A 26,570-nucleotide genomic window follows, 5' to 3' on the forward strand; every position below is an offset into this window, starting at 1 on the left:
CACCAGGCACTCGCGTATGAGCCCCAACCCCAGGCCTGGCTCCAGGGTGGGGCCCCGGCTGCGCCATACCGGGCGACGTCACGGACCTCAAAACTTTTCTCATCATTAAAGGGTTTTTGAACCGCTCTTAGTCTGACCTGTCGCCTAGGACCTGTTTGCCTTGGGAGACCCTACCAGGGGCATATAGCCCCAGACAACATAGCTCCTAGGGTCACTCGGGTACTCAAACCCCTCCACCATGTTAAGGTGGCAGTTCATGGAGGGGGAAATACTTATGTCATGCAATAAAATGCAAATTAATTATTTAAAAATCATACAATGTGATTATCTGGATTTTTGTTTTAGATTCCGTCTCTCACAGTTGAAGTGTACCTATGATAATTACAGACCTCTACATGCTTTGTAAGTAGGAAAACCTGCAAAATCGGCAGTGTATCAATACTTGTTCTCCCCACTGTATACACTGGCAGACACTATCAATGATGTGTATAGGTGGCTTTGCTATGTATTTTGTATGGGCTCGGCTGTATCAGTCTTTTTTGCACTGTAAAGGCAATGAGGCGTCATATATAATGTACTGTCAAGAGATCACTGAAATACTTACTGAATCAATTAAATAAAATATTCTGAATTTACTCTTCAAACTTTAAAACAAAGCATTATTGTTTTAAGTGTCTTGGGTCATCCAGCAATTCTGCTTTCCATATCTTCTATTCAGAACTGTCTTTTGCCCAAACATGATAATTTCGTTGAATAAGATTTCAGTCTTTAAGTGTTTCACAAATGGGACCCTGGATTGTGTGCCACCATTGACTAGAGCCCTACAGTCTGCTCAATGGCCCCGGTCTGAAGTAGTGTACAGGGAGGCCTCATTTGGGCCGCAACCTCTGATCTCATCCTCTATCATTTCGATTACAGCCCAGAAGTCCAAACCCAGGTCCAAGGCTACGAGTCAGTCAGATGAAAACCCTTGCCACAGTCAACACTGTATTTTAAGGACAGGATTTGCCCCTGAAGGTTTACTCTGTATTTATATGACAGAATTGGTTTAGTAGAAAGAGAAAGTAGAAAGTCAGCGTTGCGGTACAATACCTCTAATAACATTAGATCAGCGTCCAAAGACCAGCGAGGAGGAACACTAGCTGGGTCTGTCAGTCTTTTAACAGGCTTAACATCTCTTATCGAACGTCAAGCTGCTCAGCCGACCAGCAGGGCAATTTGACGGGTTCTAATTCAGTTGAACCCCTTAGTGATAAAAGGAACATTCAACTTCACAATGGATTGTTCCCCCATATTGATAGGAATGCATATTATTTTGATACTTTTGGATAGTACCCTAATTTATACTACTGCCTGTGTAGAATAGTACCCTAATTTATACTACTGCCTGTGTAGAATAGTACCCTAATTTATACTACTGCCTTGGTAGAATAGTACCCAATTATATACTATGGCCTGTGTGGAATAGTACCCTAATTTATACTACTGCCTGTGTGGAATAGTACCCTAATTTATACTACTGCCTGTGTAGAGTAGTACCCTAATTTATACTACTGCCTGTGTAGAATAGTACCCTACTTTATACTACTGCCTGTGTAAAATAGTACCCTAATTTATACTACGGCCTGTGTAGAATAGTACCCTAATTTATACTACTGCCTGTGTAGAATAGTACCCTATTTTATACTACTGCCTTGGTAGAATAGTACCCAATTATATACTATGGCCTGTGTGGAATAGTACCCTAATTTATACTACTGCCTGTGTGGAATAGTACCCTAATTTATACTACTGCCTGTGTAGAATAGTACCCTAATTTATACTACTGCCTGTGTAGAATAGTACCCTACTTTATACTACTGCCTGTGTAAAATAGTACCCTAATTTATACTACTGCCTGTGTAAAATAGTACCCTAATTTATACTACGGCCTGTGTAAAATAGTACCCTAATTTATACTACGGCCTGTGTAGAATAGTACCCTAATTTATACTACTGCCTGTGTAGAATAGTACCCTATTTTATACTACTGCCTTGGTAGAATAGTACCCAATTTTATACTACGGCCTGTGTGGAATAGTACCCTAATTTATACTACTGCCTGTGTAGAATAGTACCCTACTTTATAGTACTGCCTGTGTAGAATAGTACCCTACTTTATACTACTGCCTGTGTGGAATAGTACCCTACTTTATACTACTGCCTGTGTAAAATAGTACCCTAATTTATACTACTGCCTGTGTGGAATAGTACCCTACTTTATACTACTGCCTGTGTAAAATAGTACCCTAATTTATACTACTGCCTGTGTAGAATAGTACCCTACTTTATACTACTGCCTGTGTGGAATAGTACCCTACTTTATACTACTGCCTGTGTAAAATAGTACCCTAATTTATACTACTGCCTGTGTAGAATAGTACCCTACTTTATACTACTGCCTGTGTGTGTGTGTGTGTGTGTGTGTGTGTGTGTGTGTGTGTGTGTGTGTGTGTGTGTGTGTGCACGCATGCTGAGATCTGTCGCCAGTGCATAAGGTCATAAATTGACATGAAGATGCACACTGTCACAGCACACACACAATTCATGACATTTGTCAGGCTGGTCCTCGTCCACACACACAATTCATGAGGTTTGTCAGGCTGGTCCTCGTCCACACACACAATTCATGAGGTTTGTCAGGCTGGTCCTCGTCCACACACACAATTCATGAGGTTTGTCAGGCTGGTCCTCGTCCACACACACAATTCATGAGGTTTGTCAGGCTGGTCCTCGTCCACACACATGCAGACAGTCAATGCTGCAGCAGACAGATGGAAGATTGGGATGAACAAGGATGGAGAGACGAATCATCCACACAAACATCTGCTTTACACACACACACACACACACACACACATCTGCTTAACACACATATACACAGAAATCTGCTTAACACACACACACATCTGCTTAACACATATACACACACATCTGCTTAACACACACACACACATACACATCTGCTTAACACATATACACACACATCTGCTTAACACATATACACACACATCTGCTTAACACACACACACACACACACATCTGCTTAACACACATACAAAAACACACACACAGATCTGCTTTACACACATAAACACACACATACACAAACACACACACATCTAATTTACACACATGCACAAACACACACACACACACATCTGCTTTACACACATGCACAAACACACACACACATCTGCTTTACACACATACATAAACACACATACACACGCACATTTCTGCTTTACACACATACATAAACACACACACACATCTGCTTAACACACATACACAACTGAGAGAGAACAGTAGAACCCGGTTAACATTTAATTCAGAGTTTATTCATTATTATGTGTCGCTGCTGAGATAATTATTGTAATGTGATATTTGTGTAAGTCAGGTGTTTTCAGATACTACATTTGTTTAGTGTTATTCTATTTGGCTGTATTTAATACAAGACCCACCCCTTTCACCTGGTCACTCTGTTATGTGCTCGTCTGCTTTAACTCCATACACACTGCCTCAATACGTTTACATTACATTCAATTCAGTTTCCATTCTGCCACTAACTGAGTCTCTGAACCCCAGGTAAGAGACTGTGTTGCTACCACCACACACATATGATATGGTGGAGAAACCAGGAGTGCTGTTTAGACCATAATAACATAATGAAATTATGTCGTGCCCCATAATGAAATTATTTTTGATTTTAATATATTCCATTCAGCTAATCTTTGTGCATTTTTCCGGCAAATTGATCCAGTTGAGGCGTTAAGTCTTTCTGTTAGCATTGAGCAAGGCAAGCCTGTAATATAGGATACAAACTACTACTCTTTGACATCCACTGTTTTTGTTTAGAAGGATATAATGAAGACGCCCCGCCCATGTAAACATCAATGTGTAAACATCAAACATCGGGTAGACTAGTGGCCAAGAGCATTGAGACAATAAACAGAAGGATGTTGTTTCTAATCCCTGACCTGGGAAAAAGAGAACGTGTTAATCAAGAAGTGCCAATATGAGTGTCCTGTTCCACACTGTGAAATAGTGTCTCGATTAGCTGCATGCATCTTGTAGGGTTGAACAGGACTGCTGGCTGGCTGCTCTCCTGTTCCACTCAATAATGAACCTGATTGATTATCTAATGAGCTACTGAGACCCTTCAGTTGAATAAAACATAGGAAACAAACAAAAATGTAAGCCTTCAAATGAACAATCCAACAGACAGAAAATATCACACTGGCCATGATGTATTCATAACCTCTGTTAACCAAATTAAAGACATATTCCTGTCAGATATAGACCTAAAAAAGAAGTAGAAAACCAATCAAACCCCGATTCATGTTCAACAACAACAGGAAGATATGTGACTTGTTGCCATGAGAAATGAGAGATCTGTTATCTTTGGCCATGAGAAAAGGGAGATATGTGACCTGTTTTCATGAGAAAAGGATTTGTGATTTTTGGCCATGAGAAAAGGGAGATCTGTGACCTGTTGCCATGAGAAAAGGATTTGTGATCTTTGGCCATGTGAAAAGGGAGATCTGTGACCTGTTGCTATGAGAAAAGGGAGCTCTGTGACCTGTTGCCATGAGAAATGAGATCTGTGACTTATTTCCATGAGAAAAGGGAGATATGTGATCTGTTGCCATGAGAAAAGGAAGTTCTGTGACCTGTTGCCATGAGAAAAGAGAGATATGTGATATGTTGCCATGAGAAAAGGGAGCTCTTTGACCTGTTGCCATGAGAAAAAGGGGAGCCAGTCAAGCACAAACAACACAGTCAAGCACGAACATCAAACAATGGTTATTTATTTTCATTTGCCCCTCTTTTTGCCAGAGTTTATTTGTATTATGTTAACATGTATTATTTTAAAGATGAAAATACCATGGTGGAATCTGTAGCTCACTTGGTAGGACCCTAAGTCAATGCCAGGGTAGTGACCTCTGTTCCTACAGGGTAGTGACCTCTGTTCCTACAGGGTAGTGACCTCTGTTCCTACAGGGTAGTGACCTCTGTTCCTACAGGGTAGTGACCTCTGTTCCTACAGGGTAGTGACCTCTGTTCCTACAGGGTAGTGACCTCTGTTCCTACAGGGTAGTGACCTCTGTTCCTACAGGGTAGTGACCTCTGTTCCTACAGGGTAGTGACCTCTGTTCCTACAGGGTAGTGACCTCTGTTCCTACAGGGTAGTGACCTCTGTTCCTACAGGGTAGTGACCTCTGTTCCTACAGGGTAGTGACCTCTGTTCCTACAGGGTAGTGACCTCTGTTCCTACAGGGTAGTGACCTCTGTTCCTACAGGGTAGTGACCTCTGTTCCTACAGGGTAGTGACCTCTGTTCCTACAGGGTAGTGACCTCTGTTCCTACAGGGTAGTGACCTCTGTTCCTACAGGGTAGTGACCTCTGTTCCTACAGGGTAGTGACCTCTGTTCCTACAGGGTAGTGACCTCTGTTCCTACAGGGTAGTGACCTCTGTTCCTACAGGGTAGTGACCTCTGTTCCTACAGGGTAGTGACCTCTGTTCCTACAGGGTAGTGACCTCTGTTCCTACAGGGTAGCCTCTGAAAATGTCTCTGTATAAGAGCATCTGTTAAACTATTTAAACTTAACTTGCTACTTGTTGACTGATCAACTAGAAAAACTATTCTGCTGACTAATCTCACAGAATGAGGCAGACATTATGTAAATTGATTAGAAAAAAATCCAGACAGAGAAGACAAAACGAGTGGGAAAACAAGAATGAGGAACAGCTCGTGTAGATCACATGTCAAGAACCAAAAAACAACCACAACATGATCCGTTTTTCAGATGTCCTTCTACATCTATGACATCTTTCCATCCTTCTGGGATCCACAGCTGAAGGTGTATCTGCTGTGAATGACTGGGTTGTGTGTGAGTGTGAGTGGGTGTGTGTGTGAGTGGGTGTGTGTGAGTGTGAGTGGGTGTGTGTGAGTGGGTGTGTGTGAGTGTGAGTGGGTGTGTGTGAGTGTGTGTGTACATCTGTCTGACATCTGTCAGAGGTGTAATAGGCCCATTAATACAGTTACTGACAGCACTGTCATGTAGATGCAGCAGCTTGATACAGACACACACATACACACATACAGACACACATACAGACACAGACACATACACACCCATACACAGACATACACACATACACAGAGACACACATACACACACTGCGGGGAAACAACCTCACACTAAACTGTCAGTCTTCTGGCTTGAAGAGGAGAGAGTTGGACTGTTCTGACTTGTCCATAAGTCTTTTGGCAGTCAGGTGTGTGTGATTCATATGTGTGTATATATGAGGACCCATCAAGACAGGGGCCCCAAAAGATCTGTTATGGCAAGTCTCCTTATCCACAATGCAATATCCAGCTCAAAGATTAGGTTACGAGAAAAACAATGTTAGGCACATTGTTAGAATTGGGGTTTATTTTAGGTTTAGTCACTGCTGGCTAGATTTAGATATAAAAGTCAGATTATTGAGGTTAAGGTCCGAGTTAGGTTAAGGTCTGGGGTGTAGGGAACATGGATTTCTGGGTTTGGTTATGTCAGGTCCTCAAAAGGATAGAAAGACAAATGCGTGGGGTTGTGAGTACTCAAATTCCTATCATGTTGAGGAATGGCTTATTTTAGACTATTTAAGTACAAAATACAATTTCTTAGGTTTTAAGTTTGGGATTAGTTTAGAAAGGTCAGTTTTAGGGTTAGGGAAGTTGTCTTTTATTAGTATTATATCTTAGGCTCTCACTTTGTTTACTTAATGTCTGAGTGAGGTGGTGTAGTCTACAGGAGACTTTGGCTGTGGAGAACAGACTGTGTCAGGTGATTGGTGACAATTGTAGGACGTTTTTCCATCACTAAAACGACAGGTAAATGTTACACTGAATATGCTGAATCTGACACATCTAAACAACAGAGACAGACAGGAAAACAAAGAGGAAGATTACATAGGAAGATTTCCCACTGAATGCAAACATTTCCCCAAAATACCTTGATCAGTATTAACTATTATTCTCTCAGTCAGTGAAAGTGCATTGTGGGATTGTTGACGTGTTGTGCGCTGCTTGCTGTTACCTACCTGACTAACAGCCAAACTTTTTCAAATTTACTCTATATAAACTAATTGGTTAAATTCTACTTTAAGAGTTTTACCAACGCAATATTTTTATCTGTTGACCTCTTACCTAACTTTACTTCACCGGGACTCTTTTTGGACATAATTAACAGAACTACTCACCCCTGAACACCCGACGCTAAGTATCATTAAAATGCCTTATCACTGTAATTGGTGTAGCTACAACACGGAGGAGAACTATCGTCTTCAGGTAAAGCAGAGTTAGAGGCTCGGCTTCTGACGCAAATGTCAGGCAAGGATTATGTTAATGTAGAAATGGAACAACTGTCTGTGCCACCAGGAAGAAAAGATAGTCTTGTTAGCCCCCCGGCACAGCTCCTGCAGCCGGGCAAGAACTTTCTCTTGGTCATTGAGAAGAAATGCCGTCGACCAGTTAAACGTGAATCGTTGCTAAATCCAACTGAGACTTTCAACTGGTTCAACTGGAAAATGTCTAAATTTTCCCTGTCTCCTGTAGTTTTAAACTTAGGAGGACATGAGGTCCTGGCCCACACCTCCTGGCCTGTTGCTGTCCCTGTCCAAAGTCCTCCTGGTTGTGTTGCAGATCAAGACGATACCTGATGATTTCAGCTGCCACTGTGCTGACACCTCCCCCTCCCCCGTGTTGTCCCTGTCCTTGTTCATCAGGTCATGCTTCTGACCTGGACTAAGTTTAAATAGACTCTAGACTCAGCCCACATGCATTTATTAATTATTACAATTGTAATCTTAATATGTTCACCTGGAACAGCCAGAAGAGGACTGGTCACCCCTCTGAGTCTGGGTCCTCTCTAGGTTTCTTCCTAAATTTCAGCCTTCTTAGGGAGTTTTTCCAAGCCACTGAAATTCAACACTACTGTTGTTTGCTCCTTGGGGTTTAAGGCTGGGTGTTTTGTAAAAGTACATTGAGACAACTGCTGATGTAAAAAGGGCTTTATAGATACATTTGATTGATTGATTGAAACAGCGGTTTTAATGCATAAGTCACCAAAGTTACAATAAGGTAGCCAGATAGTAACAGGGTATTAACGTGGTAGTAACTGTTTGGTAACTGGACAGCTTGTGGGGAGTAACAGAGTAAACACTTAGGAGTAATAGTAACATGGTAGTACCGTGGTAGTGACATGGCAGCACCTGATAGTAACAGGATTTCACCTGGTAGTAACAGGATATTAAGTGTATTAACATGATAGTAACAGGATATCACCTGGTAGTAACAGGGTATTAACTGTAGTAACATGATAGTAACAGTATATCTCTCACACTGTCACCTCTTGCCTGTGTTTTAAGTTTAATAAAATAAAATTCAACCCTGGTGTCGGACGATGGTCTCTCACTAGGCACCAGGAGATCAGTTAATACAGTTGTGAATAGCACCTTTGTTAATTTAAATGGGTAGTAACCGGGTAGGCTACTTCAGTTGCTAAGTTACAGGTCCAAGAGGTGCAGTTAAGACCCAGTTACTACCCACTTACTACATCTTTACTGCACATCATTGATCTTGTCTGTTTACACTCAATCATCTGAACCCGTCCAAGGGTTAGGATTAGGCCCAAGACCTTGCTAGTTGGAGTGTGACTGTACACAGATCCGTACCGTTCGGTGTAGGACGTTCTGTTTGGTATGAAGGGATCCAAATGAATATAGTCTGGTTTTAACTACACACATTAACTTTTTGTGTGCGGAACTAACATTCTAAACTCAGAGTATCCCCCGGAGACGGATCTTGGGGCTGTAACTTAGCAACCAAAGTAACCTAGAACATGTAACTTTGCTTGCTGGCTGTGGGCAACAGCCAATCAGAAAAGGTATGTCTGGTACACTTTTCCGCTAGTTACATTTACAGCAGTTCCTACCGCACAATCTTTCCTATAGCAAAATGGACATTCGTATCAGTGGTTTGGGAATACTACTAATAAGCAGGAAGACATTTCATTTGATATTATAAAGCTACATCGTCATCACATAGCCAGCTCCTACGACACTAGTAGTATCTAGAGCAGCTGCTATACCTCCTATAGAGCAATTCCAATTTCCCTTATCCTAATTATTGGGTATTCTGCCTGTTCTGAATTGACATCATACCACTACTATGTAGCTGTGCTAGCTAGCTAGCTACAGAAGCTAGTAAACATGTACTCTTGGCATTAATAAACACAACAACAGGTACATGCCCACAAGCGGCTAGCAATGAGCAAATCAAGCGAAGGGACAAAAAGCAGAGGGACATCCCCAGTTAGACTAGCTCTCAATATAGCTAGCAACCAGGAACCCTAAGCTAACGTTAGCAATAATATTGTCAAACTCTGAGCTCTGAGCAAATTTTTTCTCATTCTCTATCCGCCATTGGTGCAGAACCGCTTTCTGACCGGTGAGTAATTGCAAAATGCTGTAATTGTTTTTTCACTGGAAAAATCTTACCTAGTGCATGCTTTAACTACAGTGGCAATGGGCAAAGTTATAATTTTGTAATAAATTAAAATAAATTTTGTTTTTTTCCCCACTGTACCGAAGTTGTACCAAACCGTAAAAACCTTGGTACGTACCAAACCGTGACTTCTGTGTACCGTTACACCCCTAGTGGCTAGTACTTTCAAACTGTTTATTATGCTAGTGTCTGAAATTACTAGCTAAGGAAACTTTATAGTTTCAAACATGGCATGGTACACATTTTTGACCCAGGCAGGTAAGCATCTAATCTGACTTGCCATTTCCTAATATCCTTTCTTTCCATCATGGTGTTTAAACATCAGGACACCCACAGCATGTAGAATAGATCAGGACTAAGGACACATGTTGTCCCCACAAATAAACAGGATTCAAGTGTGTGACTAGTGAACTGAGAATTATCATTCAGGACATAATGAATCAAATCTTTCCTGTAGGCTTAGATCACCTCTCATCGCATAAAACCCAACAATAACCCCCAGGGCTGGGTTTCATCCCACTAGTCCAAGCTGCAGTGGGTGACTTTGGCTGAGGGGAATAACGTCCAATATTATAATATTTTAAACCGTGTTTAATCCCTGTAATTGTAAATACTCAGTTTGTGAATTTTGTCACTCTGGTGAACATGGTAGATCCTGGAATTAGCTCTCTGAGGGTTGTCACTCTGGTGAACATGGTAGAGCCTGGAATTAGCACTCTAGGGGTTGTCACTCTGGTGAACATGGTAGAGTCTGGAATTAGCACTCGAGGGGTTGTCACTCTGGTGAATGAGGTAAAGTCTGGAATAAGCTCTCTAGGGGTTGTCACTCTGGTAAACATGGTAGAGCCTGGAATTAGCTCTGAGGGTTGTCACTCTTGTGAACATGGTAGAGCCTGGAATGAGCTCTCTAGGGGTTGTCACTCTGGTGAACATGGTGGAGTCTGGAATGAGCTCTCTAGGGGTTGTCACTCTGGTGAACATGGTGGAGTCTGGAATGAGCTATCTAGGGGTTGTCACTCTGATGAACATGGTAGAGCCTGGAATGAGCTCTCTAGGGGTTGTCACTCAGCTTCCTGCTGGACACCCATGCACATATACTCATGACTATGTTGCTTTGGATAAAGTGTAAATGGCATAGTATTATTTATTAATTATATTAAATTGATCTGCACCTCTCTCAGTATTGAGTCTTTCCTTAATGAAACAGCCTGGTAACATTTGGAGTCTTTCATTAGTGGAATATAGCTAGGAAACATACTGTGTTTTTCATTAGTGGAACAAAGCCTGGCAACACTGTCTTTCATTAGTAAAACACTGGAAACACAATGATGCACTCAAGTTTCAGTCCGGAAGAAATCTAAATATAATTTAGATTCACGTGAACACTTAGTACAGTTTTAGAAAAGGTATCAACAAAACAGTTTATCAAGAATTTCTCACTTTGAGAACCAATCAACATTCTAGTCCATCCAGTTGTCTGCTCTGACTGGTCAAGGAGAACCAGGTCCAGTCCAGCTGTCCATAACAGATGTTGTATCATAATTTGAGCCAGTTTGCTAGCACAGCAAAATAATCCTGCAGCAAAAGGAACTGAGAAATATTGACAATTCATTGACAATTTTCCAAGTGGATATTACAAACTTCACAACTCATTTAACCTCAAATACACCACAAGTTTTCATTTCGTGCTGTGCATAAAAGTTCTTAGCACCAAAAAATGATAAAATTAACATTATCAAATTTCCCTTTGGAAATGGATGGACAAACCAACTGTCTAGGGCCTTTCCAGTGGTCCATGATAGTGAGCTGGAGGAGAACGGCCAGGCTAATTAAAGGACCACATGCAGTCTGTGTCCAACCATATGGAGCACTCAGTTGAGGCAGAAGGCTGTGGACCGTCCGTTCTCCAGCCTCGTCCATGTGAACTTCTTCAGCATCGTCCATCTGAACATCTCCAGCCCTGTCCATCTGAACATCTCTAGCATCGTCCATGTGAACTTCTACAGCAGCGTCCATCTGAACATCTCCAGCCCCGTCCATCTGAACATCTCCAGCATTGTCCATCTGAACATCTCCAGCCCCGTCCATCTGAACATCTCCAGCCCCGTCCATCTGAACATCTCCAGCCCCGTCCATCTGAACATCCCCAGCATCGTCCATCTGAACATCACCAGCCCTGTCCATCTGAACATCTCCAGCCCTGCCCATATGAACATCTCCAGCATCGTCCATCTGAACATCTCCAGCCCCGTCCTTGTGAACAGCATCTCTCTCATAGATGACCAACCCTCGCTGTCACTGTCAACACTCCTCGTCTCCAGTCACGTATTCTGTCTCGGCCCACCAGGAGGCGCCACCAGGACCTTCTCCCCAGGCTCCCCCAGGGTTTGGTTGCTAGGTGACCGGCGAGGAGGCTCCCAGCTCGGCTGGTAGAAGTGGATGTCGAAGGTCTGGGCCCAGCCAGCGAAGACCCTCTTCTCGGTGATGAAGCGGTGATGGCTGCCCCTACGGCCTCGTTCGTGGCTGATGTACATGGCACACTCATCCGGCCCGCGGGGCTCGTAGTAATGGTATGGAACTGACAGGTGCTGGGGGTCCCTGTAGCAGGAGGACCAACAGAGAGGGAGGGCGTTAGGGGGAAGGAGGAAGAGAGATAGGGAGGGTTAAGGGGAGGAGGAAGAGAGTGGGAGGGTGTTAGGATGGAAGGGGGAAGAGAACAATGGAGAGAATAGAGGGAGAAGGGGCCATGATGGATACAGAGAAAGAGAGAGGTAGGAGAGAGAAAAGCCATGTGAGAGACAGACAGACAGAGAGACAGAGACAGACAGGCAGAGAGACAGACAAACAGAGACAGGCAGAGAGACAGAGACAGACAGAGACAGACAGGCAGAGAGACAGACAGACAGACAGAGACAGACAGACAGAGACAAACAGACAGATCTCACCTGCAGTGGTCTGGAGACACCATGCCATAGACATTAATCCGGTCACACAGCTCCAATGCTATAGTCATAGTGAACCAACCAGTACTCAACCACGAGTTAGAGATACGCCTGCAGAGAGAGGGAGAGAGGGAGAGAGGAGAAGAGAGGGGGGAGAGGAACGGAGGAGAAGAGAGGGGGAGAGATGGAGTCAGGAAAGAAGGAAGGGCATAGAGAGGTGAAAGAGAGGAGAAGACGTGATTAACTGGCACAGGTAATCATTGGAACCCCCCAGTTCAAGTCCGTGTAGTGGAGGCACAAGAAAGATTTATTCAAATTCACAGATCGATAACGACTTCTCTGCCTTATTAAAATACCGATCAATATCACACGTCGGTTGGAATGAACAAAGCCCGTCTCAGAACGGACATACACTAAATGACGTCTGTGTCCCGATAATCTCTCTTCAATTCCCAAGTCTACAGCTGTTTACTTCCTGTCTTGAATCTGACAGGAAATGACTGAAAAGCCTCACTGGAATCCAATGGTTTTATTTTTGTCTGTGGTATTGAACGGTGTCTTCTGGAGACACAACCCCTGGCTTGAGATCAACTCACGCTGACACTTACAATCGATACAGTTTCATTCTAGCAAGCTAATAACAATCAGCTGGAGACAATCTATGTAGTTTAATACGTTGGTAATAAAAAAGCAAGACAACGTATTGGAATGAAACCTCTCTGAATACCCATGGAGTCACAAAGAAATCTGTCAGATTGGTCACGAAAAATGCCAGTCATTTTCATAAGCACTGTGATAGGTTGGATTTTCATAATTTCATGGAGCCTGATTGGTTTGAAGAGACTCTCTAGACTTTTCCAGCATTTCACAAAATACACATTTTGATCTAATAGTGATCAGATTTTATCAGTTTAAATGGGCAAGATGAAGACAAGGTAAGGACAAGATCAGGACAGAGGACACATTAGAATCAGGTATAAACTGGGCCTGCATATCTATAAACTCTAGCTCTATGCTGGGGGCTCAGTGTGGCATGGCCCAGTCAATTCCCTTGAAGCAGGACACCAGCTGAATGCTAATAACAGCTGACCTAGGAGTTCACTAGCCCTGCCCATGGATGGGCTGAAGTAAGGCACTACATAGGGAATAGAACGCTGTTTAGAATGAACCCTCTGTCCACATATTGTCTCCATTAGCCACACAGATCTAGTTCGGTTGAACAGAACTGCTGGCTGGCTGCTCTCCTGTTCCACTCAATAATGAACCTGATTGATTATCTAATGAGCTACTGAGAAACTGCAGTCGAATAAAATAAAGGAACAAACAAGCATTCAAGCCTTCAAATGAGCAATCTAACTAAAAAAATTGTATTGCTGTGGTGAGAAAATAAATAGTCTATTCTTCAGCCTTGTATGAGATGCTTCCCTTCCCGAGAGAGGAGAGGACCACTTTCTATCTGGTGGCTAAAATAAAAGTTTTGAATTAGCATTTTGAACACTTCTGCTCCTAGGGGGCAAACACAGACAGGGAGAGACGGAAATGACAGAGACAGAGATGAGAGGGAGAGAGGGACAGACAGAGATGAGAGGCAGAGATCTTATGGACACACCAATAATTTGAAAATAAATCAAACATTGATAAATTCTCATATGTGTTAGGTAAAATAGTGCAATGTGCAATCAAACAGCAAGAGTTATGACCATTGCCATGAGAAAAGGGCAACCAGTGGAGCATAAACAACATTGACAACATCAACATCTTTATATTTATTTTTTATACATATTAACTGTGCGCACATTTTACATAGCTAGACTGTACATAGCTTATTATAAAACATTTAAAAAAATATGATTTGAAACAAATGCTTCCCATGCCAATAAAGGCTGTTTGACATTAAAGAGATGAGAGAGTTCTAGAAATAAAGAGACAGAGGGATACGTGCAGAGGGAGTTTCCTTTGAATACCAGCAGAAGCCTTAGTTGAAAAGAGACATGAGAATCACACCCCTGCTGAGTCATTTGTGTCGTCTGTCTTTCAGAAGTCAGTGAGGTTAAGATTCAGCACAGATGACGCCTCAACACCACTAACTAGAGGTCCCATGAGGCTCTGGTGGCAGAGCCAGGCGCTCGCAAACCCTAACCCTCTGGTGGCAGAGCCAGGCGCTCGCAAACCCTAACCCTCTGGTGGCAGAGCCAGGCGCTCCCAAACCCTAACCCTCTGGTGGCAGAGCCAGGCGCTCCCAAACCCTAACCCTCTGGTGGCTGAGCCAGGCACTCGCAAAGGCAGGTTTGTAGTTTCCATTCCCATGGGGGACTGGAACCCAAAACAATCTGAAAATGTAAGTGGCTCTGGATGAAACGATCCGCTAAATGCCGATGTACATAGCTGAAGCTTCAACACCACATTTCATTATTTTCCAGTATCTGTAAGAAGTATCATTTCTCATTCTATATATACTTTTGGACATTTCACGCTTTGTTGGCAGGGAATGCTGGAGGAGGGATGGTGCTGGCAAAGCAGTGCGGAATAGAAGCCATGATTCAGTAGAACAAGTGGACCACTTGGATCACTGCTGGGCCTGCTATAAAAAACACACCGGTCCAATGATAGTAATAACAGTATACTTTGTATTGGTGATGATATATAATAATTATAGTATCTAATATTGTTAATATAAAATAATGATGACATTTGTTGATAATGGAATATAATAACTACAATATAATAATACTGTAGATAATAATGAAAATATGTTGTATAATTATTATAATAATAATAATAATTATAACCAGTTTCTTGTGACCATAGATGATCACACTGACACCACCAGAAAACGACTGTGATGGCAATTTCATCGATACCAGTCATTGATGCCCTCTAGGCAAATACCAGATCCCCCACTCCCACATTCCCTTTCTAGTTTTAACAAGGGTACTCGGTCCTTTAATCAGTGAGAATACATTGGTTAGAGAAATTTCCACAACACGACCTAAACCCATAAAATGCTACTTTAATTTAGACTTTACCTCTGTTTAATTTCACTGTGACACAACCCTCTGTACTCTGTAATGAAGCGTGGAAGAAGACTGACACTGTCGTGATAAAGAGGACCAGACAACAGCCCACACACACACACACACACACACATGCACACATACGCACACACACATACGCACACACACACATAAACACACACCCCCCCACAAACACACACACACACACACACACATGCACACACACCAACATACACACATACACACATACACACACACACATACACGCATACACACCCACACACATACACACTTAATTACCTTGTGAGAAACGACGCAATCAGTAATCTCCAATTACAGCTGCAGTTCCCTGTGACTAATTAATCAGACAGGGTTGTGGTGCTATTAGCTGCTATCACATCACTTAGACATGGGCTGTGGCCCTAAATGCTATTACCCAATTATGCATTCACGTGATAATGGGTGGGTTGGCCCATTACTGGAACACTCTGACAGTCACGGTTAGGGGACCTTTGCTGTTGTAGGGATTATATTAACATTGGAGCAGGAGAGTTTGATTAAGATAAGCAAAAATAACTGAATACAATAAAGAATTCAAATGCTGAGCTGGGGCTATAAACTTTCTGAGAAGATTCGGTTGTGTTCAGGTTTTTGAATGAACTATCTTGGCACTGGTTGAACTTTGACGGTTGTCACGGTTAGGGAACTGGAGCCAGTGGAAGCAAAATGTCCAGATAAAACACCTGCCATATGTTACAGTGGGTTTGGGGTTATATTCTCCTCCTCATTACCCACAACAGGCATGGTTTCTTCCATGCAATTTACCCAAAAACACCGGGCCCAGTCCAAGCACCAAAGCTCTTCAACAGTCCTCAAGTGTTTACAACATTGGACAACACAGAGACAGTTTTCCCTAAGAAGGCTTCCTCGCGCTGTTTCAGTTTTCCCTAAGAAGGCTTCCTCGCGCTGTTTCAGTTTTCCCTAAGGCTTCCTCGCACTGTTTCAGTGGGACCATAAGAAAGGCGTGAATGAATGACCATGATGACAGAACTGGAGGCTGATCCAGAGGAGCGTCACGGCTCATCATCATGACAACCCAGCTCTCGCGTTCTGTCAACAACAGCGTCGGCTCAGCTCTGAGGGACGGATTCAAAACTCAGAAGGGATAATGCCAAAGTTATTCACGAAATCCTCTCCAAAGTGATTTCCCCGGCGTCTGCCTGGCTGAGATGAGCTGGCGGCCCACATATGTCTCTAGTCCTTTTATGAGGGTTAGGAAACCAGATTCAGCCGGGGGCCGATGTTTTACAGAGAGGAGGGTTTGTGTGGCCAAACACAATTACAATCATTTGAAAGCTGCAAATACACCACAACTACGCCCAAAAAGAGATTGTCGCTGAAAATGGTGATCATTCAACACCGCAGACATTGAGACGCAAGCTAATAAGTCTGTCAGTTCATGTGGATGCTTGGGTACAGACTACATGCCTTTTTAGTTGTATTCAAGGCAAATTTTACCTCAGACAACTTTGGTCTCCCAGAATACCTGTCAACCTGTTCACCTTTTCTGTTGGAGTAAGTATCATTTCAAATGCATCAGACAAGCACTGAAAAGTTGCTTATCTGGGATATCCCCTTTGGAGGGGCGAGTAGCGGCCCTACCAAGGTCGCTACACCACCCCCACGAAACGGGAGAGCGTGTCCTCACGCTTCACTCTACCAAGTCCCTCACGGAGACACGCCTCTCAGATCTGGGCCAATCCCAGTTCTGACACCAATGTAGCTTCTGGCAGGGCAGTGTCTTGGACCCGCGACCTTCGGCTCCCCAGGCGGGCACACCCACTGCTCCAAATAGGGACATCCCATTTTGAGGGGCGAGTAGGGGCCCTACCAATGTTGCTACAATATTATAGTAAGCTAGCTAGCTTGGTGTCCATGTACGTTAATATTATATGCTCACATTAGCTAGCTAGTTAAGTTAGCTAGCCACCTGACAGTACCCTCCACGTTGGCAACTCGCTGTGGTTGCTATTGTTGTCTAAGTGAAAGTAAGTTGATGTGCTAAATTTTGAGGAGTAATATTCAAATATAAGTCCAATATTAAAAATAATAAGGAATTCAATTCGAATAGTATTATAGAGTAAGATTGACAGTCCTACTGTGTCTTGTGTACCTGAGCGTGAGACGTTGCTACTGTTAGCTGTATCTGGGACGTTATTGTGGCTGGAAGTGGGAGACCGCAACACATTGAACACAATTTTGGTGTGTCATCAACATTTTTATGAACCTAAGCCAACCATTCGAGTGTTTGTTGTGGCCAGCTATGGTCCAGGATGTAAACAGAAGTGTCTCTTCTCAGTTCTTATGTGCTGCTTTGTTGACGTTCTTTTTGAAATTACGTGACATTAGGTCTGCCTTCCGAGTAGCAGGTGCTAGCAGTTAAGCACAACTTTTATGGACTGTAAAATGCATGACTGAAATGAAACCGTTAGGAACCAAAATAGAATTGAAATGCACGTATCTTTTCAAATCCATGGTTCTTGGAAATTTGGAACCGGTACCCAACCTTATTAGCCATATACTGCAATGGTGGGAGTCATCCATTTCTCATATCCCTCCGCTACTCAATTCTGGTCACTGGCTTCATCCCCTGACATCAAAATGGACAGACTAGTTAGCGCCTTCCAAACCTTTTTATCTTTGCTTTCCAAACCACTTCAGCATGTTGTGTCTGACCCAGTCAAAAAAAACTATTAAACACTATCAAGTCAGGCTACAAGACTGGTCTCTCAACGAAGAACACAGAGACTCTTCTCACTCCCAAAACTGACTCTCTTCTGTTTCACAGAGACTTTTGTCCCTCCCAAAACTGACTCTTTGTTTCACAAAGACCCTTCTCACTCCCAAAACTGACTCTCGTGTTTCACAGAGTCTCTTTTCACTCCCAAAACTGACTCTCTTCTGTTTCACAGAGACTCTTCTCACTCCCAAAACTGACTCTTCTGTTTCACAGAGAATCTTCTAACTCCCAAAACTGACTCTCTTGTGTTTCACAGACTCTTTTCACTCCCAAAACTTACTCTCCTCTTTTTCAGAGAGACTCTTTTCACTCCCAAAACGGACTCTCTTCTATTTCACAGAGACTCTTCTCACTCCCAAAAATGTACTCTTACTTTCCTGTCTCTCCTCTGTTGTCATCCTCCAAATCTATCTGCTGACTTCAACACTGTGAACCATCAGCACCTGAGACTCTTGGACTGCTTCCTACCTGGCAGACCGCTACGACCAGGTGACGTGGAGAAGATCTGTATCTGCCCTGCAAACTCTTGCTAATGGCGTCCCCCAGGGCTCAGTTAGTGATGTGCAGTTTGTTATTTTGAGGAACGCTCTGCAGTTCTGCACCTTTTAGCATTTCTAGCAATAAGCCCCTATTCTGAAGAGGCTTATATGAAGAATCATGACTTGATTGTTGTTCACTTTCAGGGTTCTCTGGGCGTTACTGACTCAAATGAATGCAGGCGAAGGATTTGTTCTTTTCACTGAGAAACTGTGATCTGAATCAGTAAAAAGAATTGAACTTCCCATCACAGTCATCACCTGTCACGTTGAAATCCAGCCGAAGCACAAGGTTTTTACCAGAATTATTTAGATTATAACAGCTAAACCAACCCAAGAACATTTTTAAAAACAATCTTATGTTCTATACAAGGGCTTTGTGGTAAAAGAAGAATGTTTTCTTGACGTAATATAACCGTATAAAAAGCTCTGTTAAGTCTAGGAATAATTACATTCTTTACAAACACAGACACTGAGTCATAGATTAATGGACAGTTTAAACAAACAATGTCATGTAATTACGGAATTCATCTTTACACTGAAATAAACTAATAGTCCAGTCTTTTATTTATTTACACTAATTATTCCAAAAAAATACTGTTTGGGAGGGTGCAAACAAATCCTGTTCTGGTGCCACCAACTGAAAGGCTCAGTGGCACCACTGTAAATTGTTATATTGGGACCCTGAATCACAAGTGGTGTGCAAGCGCCAACCACGCCACGGGTGAGCTGCCACTGTGATGACCTCATCCTATCACCCTGCCAATCACCAGGCACCCTTCACCGCTCACAGCCCGTCTCCTGTCAGCAGCCCCAGAGCAGACGGAGAACCAGGGGAGACGAGGCTCTGGGCCATGTGACGGCCGGGCGGTGAAAGACTCCTCCAGTCAGTGTCACGTCTGCAGCCTCTGGTCTTGTTCACTGCTCTTATGTACGGGATTCGGAGGCGTGAGTCGTTTACAAGCTAAATTAGTAATTGCTTCTCGGGCCTGCAAATGATTAGGCACCGGCTTAGGACTTCAACGCACTTCCTCTCATCATTTTTATTTAGAGCCCATCTCTTTCCCCTCTTTAGCTAGAAACATAATTCAGACCTTCCCATGAGCACACTGGTCAGGACTCAATCAATTATTATAACATTTATGCAACATTTGGGAATGTTTTAACTATTAAGGCTTTTGACATTTCTTTAACATTCTATGGTCCCATTGTTTAAAAATTACTTCTAACAATCTATTCACTTTAAACAATGTAACTTGCTACATTCACAACTTTCAAAATGTCTAAACTACTAGACAAAAGAGGGGGTTAACATCCGTCTTCTTCTCAGCTATTAGTCTGCCACTGTATGGTGGGGCAATTTACCAGGACATCTTATCCAGAACCAGGGCATCTAATCCAGAACCAGGACATCTTATCCAGAACCAGGACATCTTATCCAGAACCATGACATCTTATCCAGAACCATGACATCTAATCCAGAACCAGGACATCTTATCCAGAACCAGGACATCTAAACCAGAACCAGGACATCTTATCCAGAACCAGGGCATCTAATCCAGAACCAGGACATCTTATCCAGAACCAGGACATCTAAACCAGAACCAGGACATCTTATCCAGAACCAGGGCATCTAATCCAGAACCAGGACATCTTATCCAGAACCAGGGCATCTAATCCAGAACCAGGACATTTTATCCAGAACCAGGGAATCTAATCCAGAACCAGGACATTTTATCCAGAACCAGGACATCTTATCCAGAACCAGGACATCTAATCCAGAACCAGGACATCTTATCCAGAACCAGGACATCTAATCCAGAACCAGGATAAGATGCAGTACTTTCCTAGTGCCCTATGTAGGCTGTAGTGTGCCCCTTGGGACAGAGCCAAGCTGTATGGGTAATGGTGCCACACTAAGAACAGACAGAGAGAGAGAGAGAGAGACTAGCAGGCCTGTTTTATTCCGCATCAATGGACAGGGAGAGAGAGAGAGAGACTAGCAGGCCTGTTTTATTCCGCATCAATGGACAGGGAGAGAGAGAGAGAGACTAGCAGGCCTGTTTTATTCTGCATCAATGGACAGGGAGAGAGAGAGAGAGACTAGCAGGCCTGTTTTATTCTGCATCAATGGACAGGGAGAGGGAGAGAGAGACTAGCAGGCCTGTTTTATTCTGCATCAATGGACAGGGAGAGGGAGAGAGAGACTAGCAGGCCTGTTTTATTCTGCATCAATGGACAGGGAGAGAGAGAGAGAGACTAGCAGGCCTGTTTTATTCTGCATCAATGGACAGGGATTGAGAGGTGGCTTGAAGCTGGGAGCCACTGAGACCGACACACTTCCTGAGGCAGAGGAAGCTCAATCAGTCCCCCGGGAAGTTGAATTTGGCTTTGAAGCTATAACACGCAGCAACGTGTTGGCACCAATAACCACTTTTTCATGGTACGAAACTTCTCCAGATGGATTTGGAGCTGTTTTGTCTTGTATGTTTTAGTCCAGGTGTTGTGTAACGCCCCCTTATTCAAATTCCCTTCAAACACCCCGCCTCCCCAGTTCCTGCTCCGATCAAAACACCAACAGAAGGGAACACAATACTAGACCCAAAGAAACTGGCATTTGGGATTCAAGTGATGAAGGATACAGACCTAATAAGCAATGCTTCTGCACATGTTTCTCCTTGCATCTGCCAATGTAACTTTTACAGTCAACTTAACCTTTGGATCCCCCCCCATCTTCCCCAGGCCCGATTCACGCCCCAGTGGGTGTGTGACGTAGACCAACCAAGTGACAAAGCTTGGCATGCAGTGTCTGTGTGTGTTTGTCTCAGATCCCTCGTCTCCCTCTCCAAGAGGGAATAATGTGATTGTTTAAAGCCAGGCATCAGTACAGCAGCATGAATTGGCCCCACCCACCTGTCCTTCCCCGTTTCTCTCTTGAAGAGTTCGTCAAACTGCAGCATCTTCTGCCAGGAGATGATGTAGACCTTTAGTTTGGGCAGCACCTGGTTCATCAGCCTCAGGTTGTTGTAGACGAGCCCCTTCCCGTCCCTACGCATGTAACTACTAGGGCCCCAGAATATAAACACAGTGTCCTGGATGGAAGAAAAATCTATCAAATCCTTTAAATGAAAACATTTCAATGAAACCACTCAGTGTGTAGACTACCAAGGGAATTATTATGTTACAGAAAGATGGACATACTGCATATACTGAGATCTGGAACACAGCTTTAACATTCCTTACATCAGAAGCAGACAGAAGAGATTTGAGATACGTACAGTATATTGCAAGACAAAAGACATGATTGGATTAAGTGGAACAGTGAACTGGAAGAACCTTAGGCACACAATCTGTCTATGTGCATTTAAATTTTTAATTGAAACAGTAAGGAGTTAGGATGCATCCTCTAACCTGAGAAGGAAACAGTAAAGAGTTAGGATGTATCCTCTAACCTGAGAAGGAAACAGTAAAGAGTTAGGATGTATCCTCTAACCTGAGAAGGAAACATTAAAGAGTTAGGATGTAGCCTCTAACCTGAGAAGGAAACAGTAAAGAGTTAGGATGTAGCCTCTAACCTGAGAAGGAAACAGTAAAGAGTTAGGATGTATCCTCTAACCTGAGAAGGAAACAGTAGTGAGTTAGGATGTATCCTCTAACCTGAGATGGAAACAGTAGTGAGTTAGGATGTAGCCTCTAACCTGAGATGGAAACAGTAGTGAGTTAGGATGTAGCCTCTAACCTGAGATGGAAACAGTAAAGAGTTAGGATGTAGCCTCTAACCTGAGATGGAAACAGTAGTGAGTTAGGATGTAGCCTCTAACCTGAGATGGAAACAGTAGTGAGTTAGGATGTAGCCTCTAACCTGAGATGGAAACAGTAGTGAGTTAGGATGTAGCCTCTAACCTGAGATGGAAACAGTAGGGAGTTAGGATGTAGCCTCTAACCTGAGATGGAAACAGTAGTGAGTTAGGATGTAGCCTCTAACCTGAGATGGAAACAGTAGTGAGTTAGGATGTAGCCTCTAACCTGAGATGGAAACAGTAGGGAGTTAGGATGTAGCCTCTAACCTGAGATGGAAACAGTAGTGAGTTAGGATGTAGCCTCTAACCTGAGATGGAAACAGTAGTGAGTTAGGATGTAGCCTCTAACCTGAGATGGAAACAGTAGGGAGTTAGGATGTATCCTCTAACCTGAGATGGAAACAGTAGGGAGTTAGGATGTAGCCTCTAACCTGAGATGGAAACAGTAGGGAGTTAGGATGTAGCCTCTAACCTGAGATGGAAACAGTAGGGAGTTAGGATGTATCCTCTAACCTGAGATGGAAACAGTAGGGAGTTAGGATGTAGCCTCTAACCTGAGATGGAAACAGTAGGGAGTTAGGATGTAGCCTCTAACCTGAGATGGAAACAGTAGGGAGTTAGGATGTATCCTCTAACCTGAGAAGCGTTCAGCAGTTCATGGCGACTCCGCAGGACTCTCTGCATGCTGGAGTGAGCGATGACACGCAGGGAGGTGCGGCGCCCAACATCTAGTCCGTAACCGTGTGACGTTGGCGCATCATTCATACGGATGACACACTCCGCTCGGTCGATCTCCTCACCACGACCGCTGCCCGTCAGGTGACCAGAGCTGGTGACCAATGAACAGCTACGACAGTGCATCTTCAGAGGCTGGAGGAAAATGGATACAAATGTGTTACATACAGGGGAGAATGGAGGAAGATGGAGACAATGTGTTACATACAGGGGAGATTGGAAGAGGACGGGGTCATACCTGTCACCTGTCAGTGGTCATAATGTTATGGCTGATCAGTTCATTGATGTCATTGTGTGTGTCTCTTTTGTCTATTGCATCTGTCTGTTTTTTCTTTTGTGTCGGCCTGTGGTGTCTATTGTGTTTTTCTGTTGATTCTGTCCGTTGAGTGTGTTGTGTGTGTGTGTGTGTGTGTGTGTACTCTGTGTTTCTATCATGTCTGTATGCTTGGTAGTGTGTGAGTATATTCTATGTATTGTGTGTCTGTTTTGTGTATTGTGTGCGTGTGTGATCACCCTGAGAAAAGACAGTAGAACTCTTTCAATCAATGATATTCAAACCTGGCATAGAAACAGAAATATCTCCAAGGGAACAGAATGCTGACAATGACTCATATGCAAATGAGCATCCTAATGAGGAAGCATGATGTTGTTGCCATGTCGGCCTCTGGACACTGCCATACAGGATTCCTGCTAATCTGTTCAAATTATTGGCTGCACAACAAGATGCAAACGACTCACCTGCAGAATTTACACAGACCTGACATACTGAAATATACCTCGTCTGCTGTCAATTCTCTGCAAAAACACTCAACTGATCATGAAAAACCTGCAGCAGGAAGGTAAAGGCCAATGTACAAATCCAAGCACATGGTTACATTAACACGGCTGGTAAAACAAGCTAGAGTAAACCTAATGTTCACAGAGAATCTATTCATTGTGCTGGACTCAGGAGACCACTGTAGGTGTTAACACTTCACATCTTGGTGACCTTTTTAACAATGTGATCACAAGTATGAAAATGTATAACAATGGAACAGTACACATTCAAACTAAATGACCAGCTAAACCCAACAACACCCTAGTAGAATATTTAATCTACCAGCGTAGTCGGCTGGATGTGTGCTCTACACAAGACAAATATTCCTCTCAGCTTGAGGTGCATTCAAGTGGCCAGTGTCGTACAGAGAGAAGGGAACATGCATTCTGACAATAGTCAGAGCACAACACTTCATAATAGAAATATGGGAAAACTGCATTGTTGCACAGACTAGTGTAGCATTCTCAGATATCGACTCCAGACCTGACATGACCTCTGGTCACTGGTCTGGCTGTCTCCCTGAACATACCCGTCTCCCTGAACATACCTGTCTCTCTGAACATACCCGTCTCCCTGAACATACCTGTCTCTCTGAACATACCCGACTCCCTGAACATACCCGTCTCCCTGAACATACCCATCTCTCTGAACATACCCGTCTCACTGAACATACCCGTCTCACTGAACATACCCATCTCCCTGAACATACCTGTCTCTCTGAACATACCCGTCTCCCTGAACATACCTGTCTCCCTGAACATACCCGTCTCACTGAACATACTTGTCTCCCTTCAAAATTCCTGTCTCCCTGAACATACCCATATCTCTATTTATGAATACCTGTAAAATACAAATGAATACTAGTAAAATACTTATTAAAACCAGTGAAATTCATAGACTTTCACAAAAAAAAATTCATAAGTGATTTTATGAGGCCGTATATGCTTGAATTTCTCTCCCAGCTTTGCAAGCATTATTCAAATTGAGGAGCATAAATTCAGGTAGAATGACCCACTAAAACAATACTGCTGCTAGCTTTTCTTTTATTACCAATCTTTTATTATCGGCTTGATAAATCCACTCATCGCTGTTTCCAGGGTTGGGGTCAATTGCATTAAAAAAACTGTTCTTCATCAACCATCAAGTATTGAAGAGAATTGTAAATTGAGTTACTTCCTGAATTGACTGAAATTGGCCCCATGCCTGACAGCTGGTAATTATAAAATAATTAATACAGAACATGTCACAGGTTGAAATCTAACACTTTATTGTTGCATTTTGAATGTTGTTTTACAGTCACTAGAGATTTCCCAGTCATTTAGATATTTTCCCAAGGTATATACCTGGATTTAGTCTATCTGACAGGATTAAATGCATAGAAATTGAATTAACAGAACAGCAGTCCCTGTTCAAGACAACAAATTGTCTGGTCTATTCGTTTTAGTTCTACGCCCTTAATCCTAACCGATAGGCGAAATGCAGGAAGATAATTCCAGAAAAAAAACAGCCCCAGCAGACTGAGTTAAATTTCAAGCAGTGAAAAAGGTGGTGCCTATAAAAGATAGAGGGGCTCAACCTCACACTGCTGCCAAGCATTTACAACAGACCTTCTGAACCACATTCACCAACCCATTGGACAATGCATGTGAAGGGATGTTTGCCTGAGAAGACGTGTGAATATCCAGTGTGAATCTCCATTTTCCCTTCCAAGGGGTTGGGTAATGTCTTAGCCTGGCTGACAACATATTCCCACCTGATTCCAACCTGAATCCAACCTGAATCCCCATTTCAAACTGAACAAATCATGATCTATGTTTTACTGAAGTACCTCCCCACAAAACCAAACTTTCATGTTCACGTCCAAAATACTTGGCAGGGCGAATTGATGACGAAGCTTGAGGCGTTGTGCATGAAAATAGCTAGTAAACAAGAAGTGCTTGCACATTTTATGAGCAAATATGGTGGTTACAACAACCTCCTGTCCAGACCAGTGAATCACAGCTCCCTTGTGCAGTGAGAAACTGAGAACATGTCAACCAATAATCCAGGCCTCCCATAGCATAGTATAATTATGCCTGGTGACAAGCCCACGGTCAGATCAAAAATAATCTAATTACCAGACATTTCCAGCCAAATTCACGGAAGGTCTGGTGTAGCCAGGCTTCAGATGTGGCCTTCACAGCCTATAAGAACACTGCCAGAAACATCCAATCTGCCACTACTCCCACTACTCCCTCCTGCATGTGTCATAGGCTGCAGTTGGATTTACTTTTAAAACACCTGGACATTTCAGAAGATATTTCTGATGCAGTTCTGTCATTCCTGAAAATGCT

At 43.1% G+C, this 26,570-nt stretch overlaps 1 protein-coding gene across 2 annotated transcripts in view; it reads right to left on the minus strand.

Annotated features, from left to right (window-relative positions):
• Nucleotides 1-8,115: 8,115 nt before the first annotated feature.
• The window catches only part of st6galnac5a (ST6 (alpha-N-acetyl-neuraminyl-2,3-beta-galactosyl-1,3)-N-acetylgalactosaminide alpha-2,6-sialyltransferase 5a), a 54,767-nt gene continuing 36,312 nt past the window's right edge, over nucleotides 8,116-26,570 (minus strand). For both annotated transcript variants that reach the window (XM_029118998.2, XM_029118997.2), the window contains exons 3-6: nucleotides 23,322-23,555; nucleotides 21,799-21,977; nucleotides 12,539-12,646; nucleotides 8,116-12,191 (exon numbers count right to left, since the gene is read on the minus strand). In XM_029118998.2, the coding sequence (XP_028974831.1) occupies nucleotides 11,915-12,191; nucleotides 12,539-12,646; nucleotides 21,799-21,977; nucleotides 23,322-23,555 (798 nt within the window). In that variant the 3' untranslated portion in view covers nucleotides 8,116-11,914. The remainder of the gene's footprint in view (nucleotides 12,192-12,538; nucleotides 12,647-21,798; nucleotides 21,978-23,321; nucleotides 23,556-26,570) is intronic.

The sequence above is a fragment of the Esox lucius genome, chromosome 3 (assembly GCF_011004845.1).
Source record: "Esox lucius isolate fEsoLuc1 chromosome 3, fEsoLuc1.pri, whole genome shotgun sequence".
Lineage (NCBI taxonomy): Eukaryota > Metazoa > Chordata > Actinopteri > Esociformes > Esocidae > Esox > Esox lucius.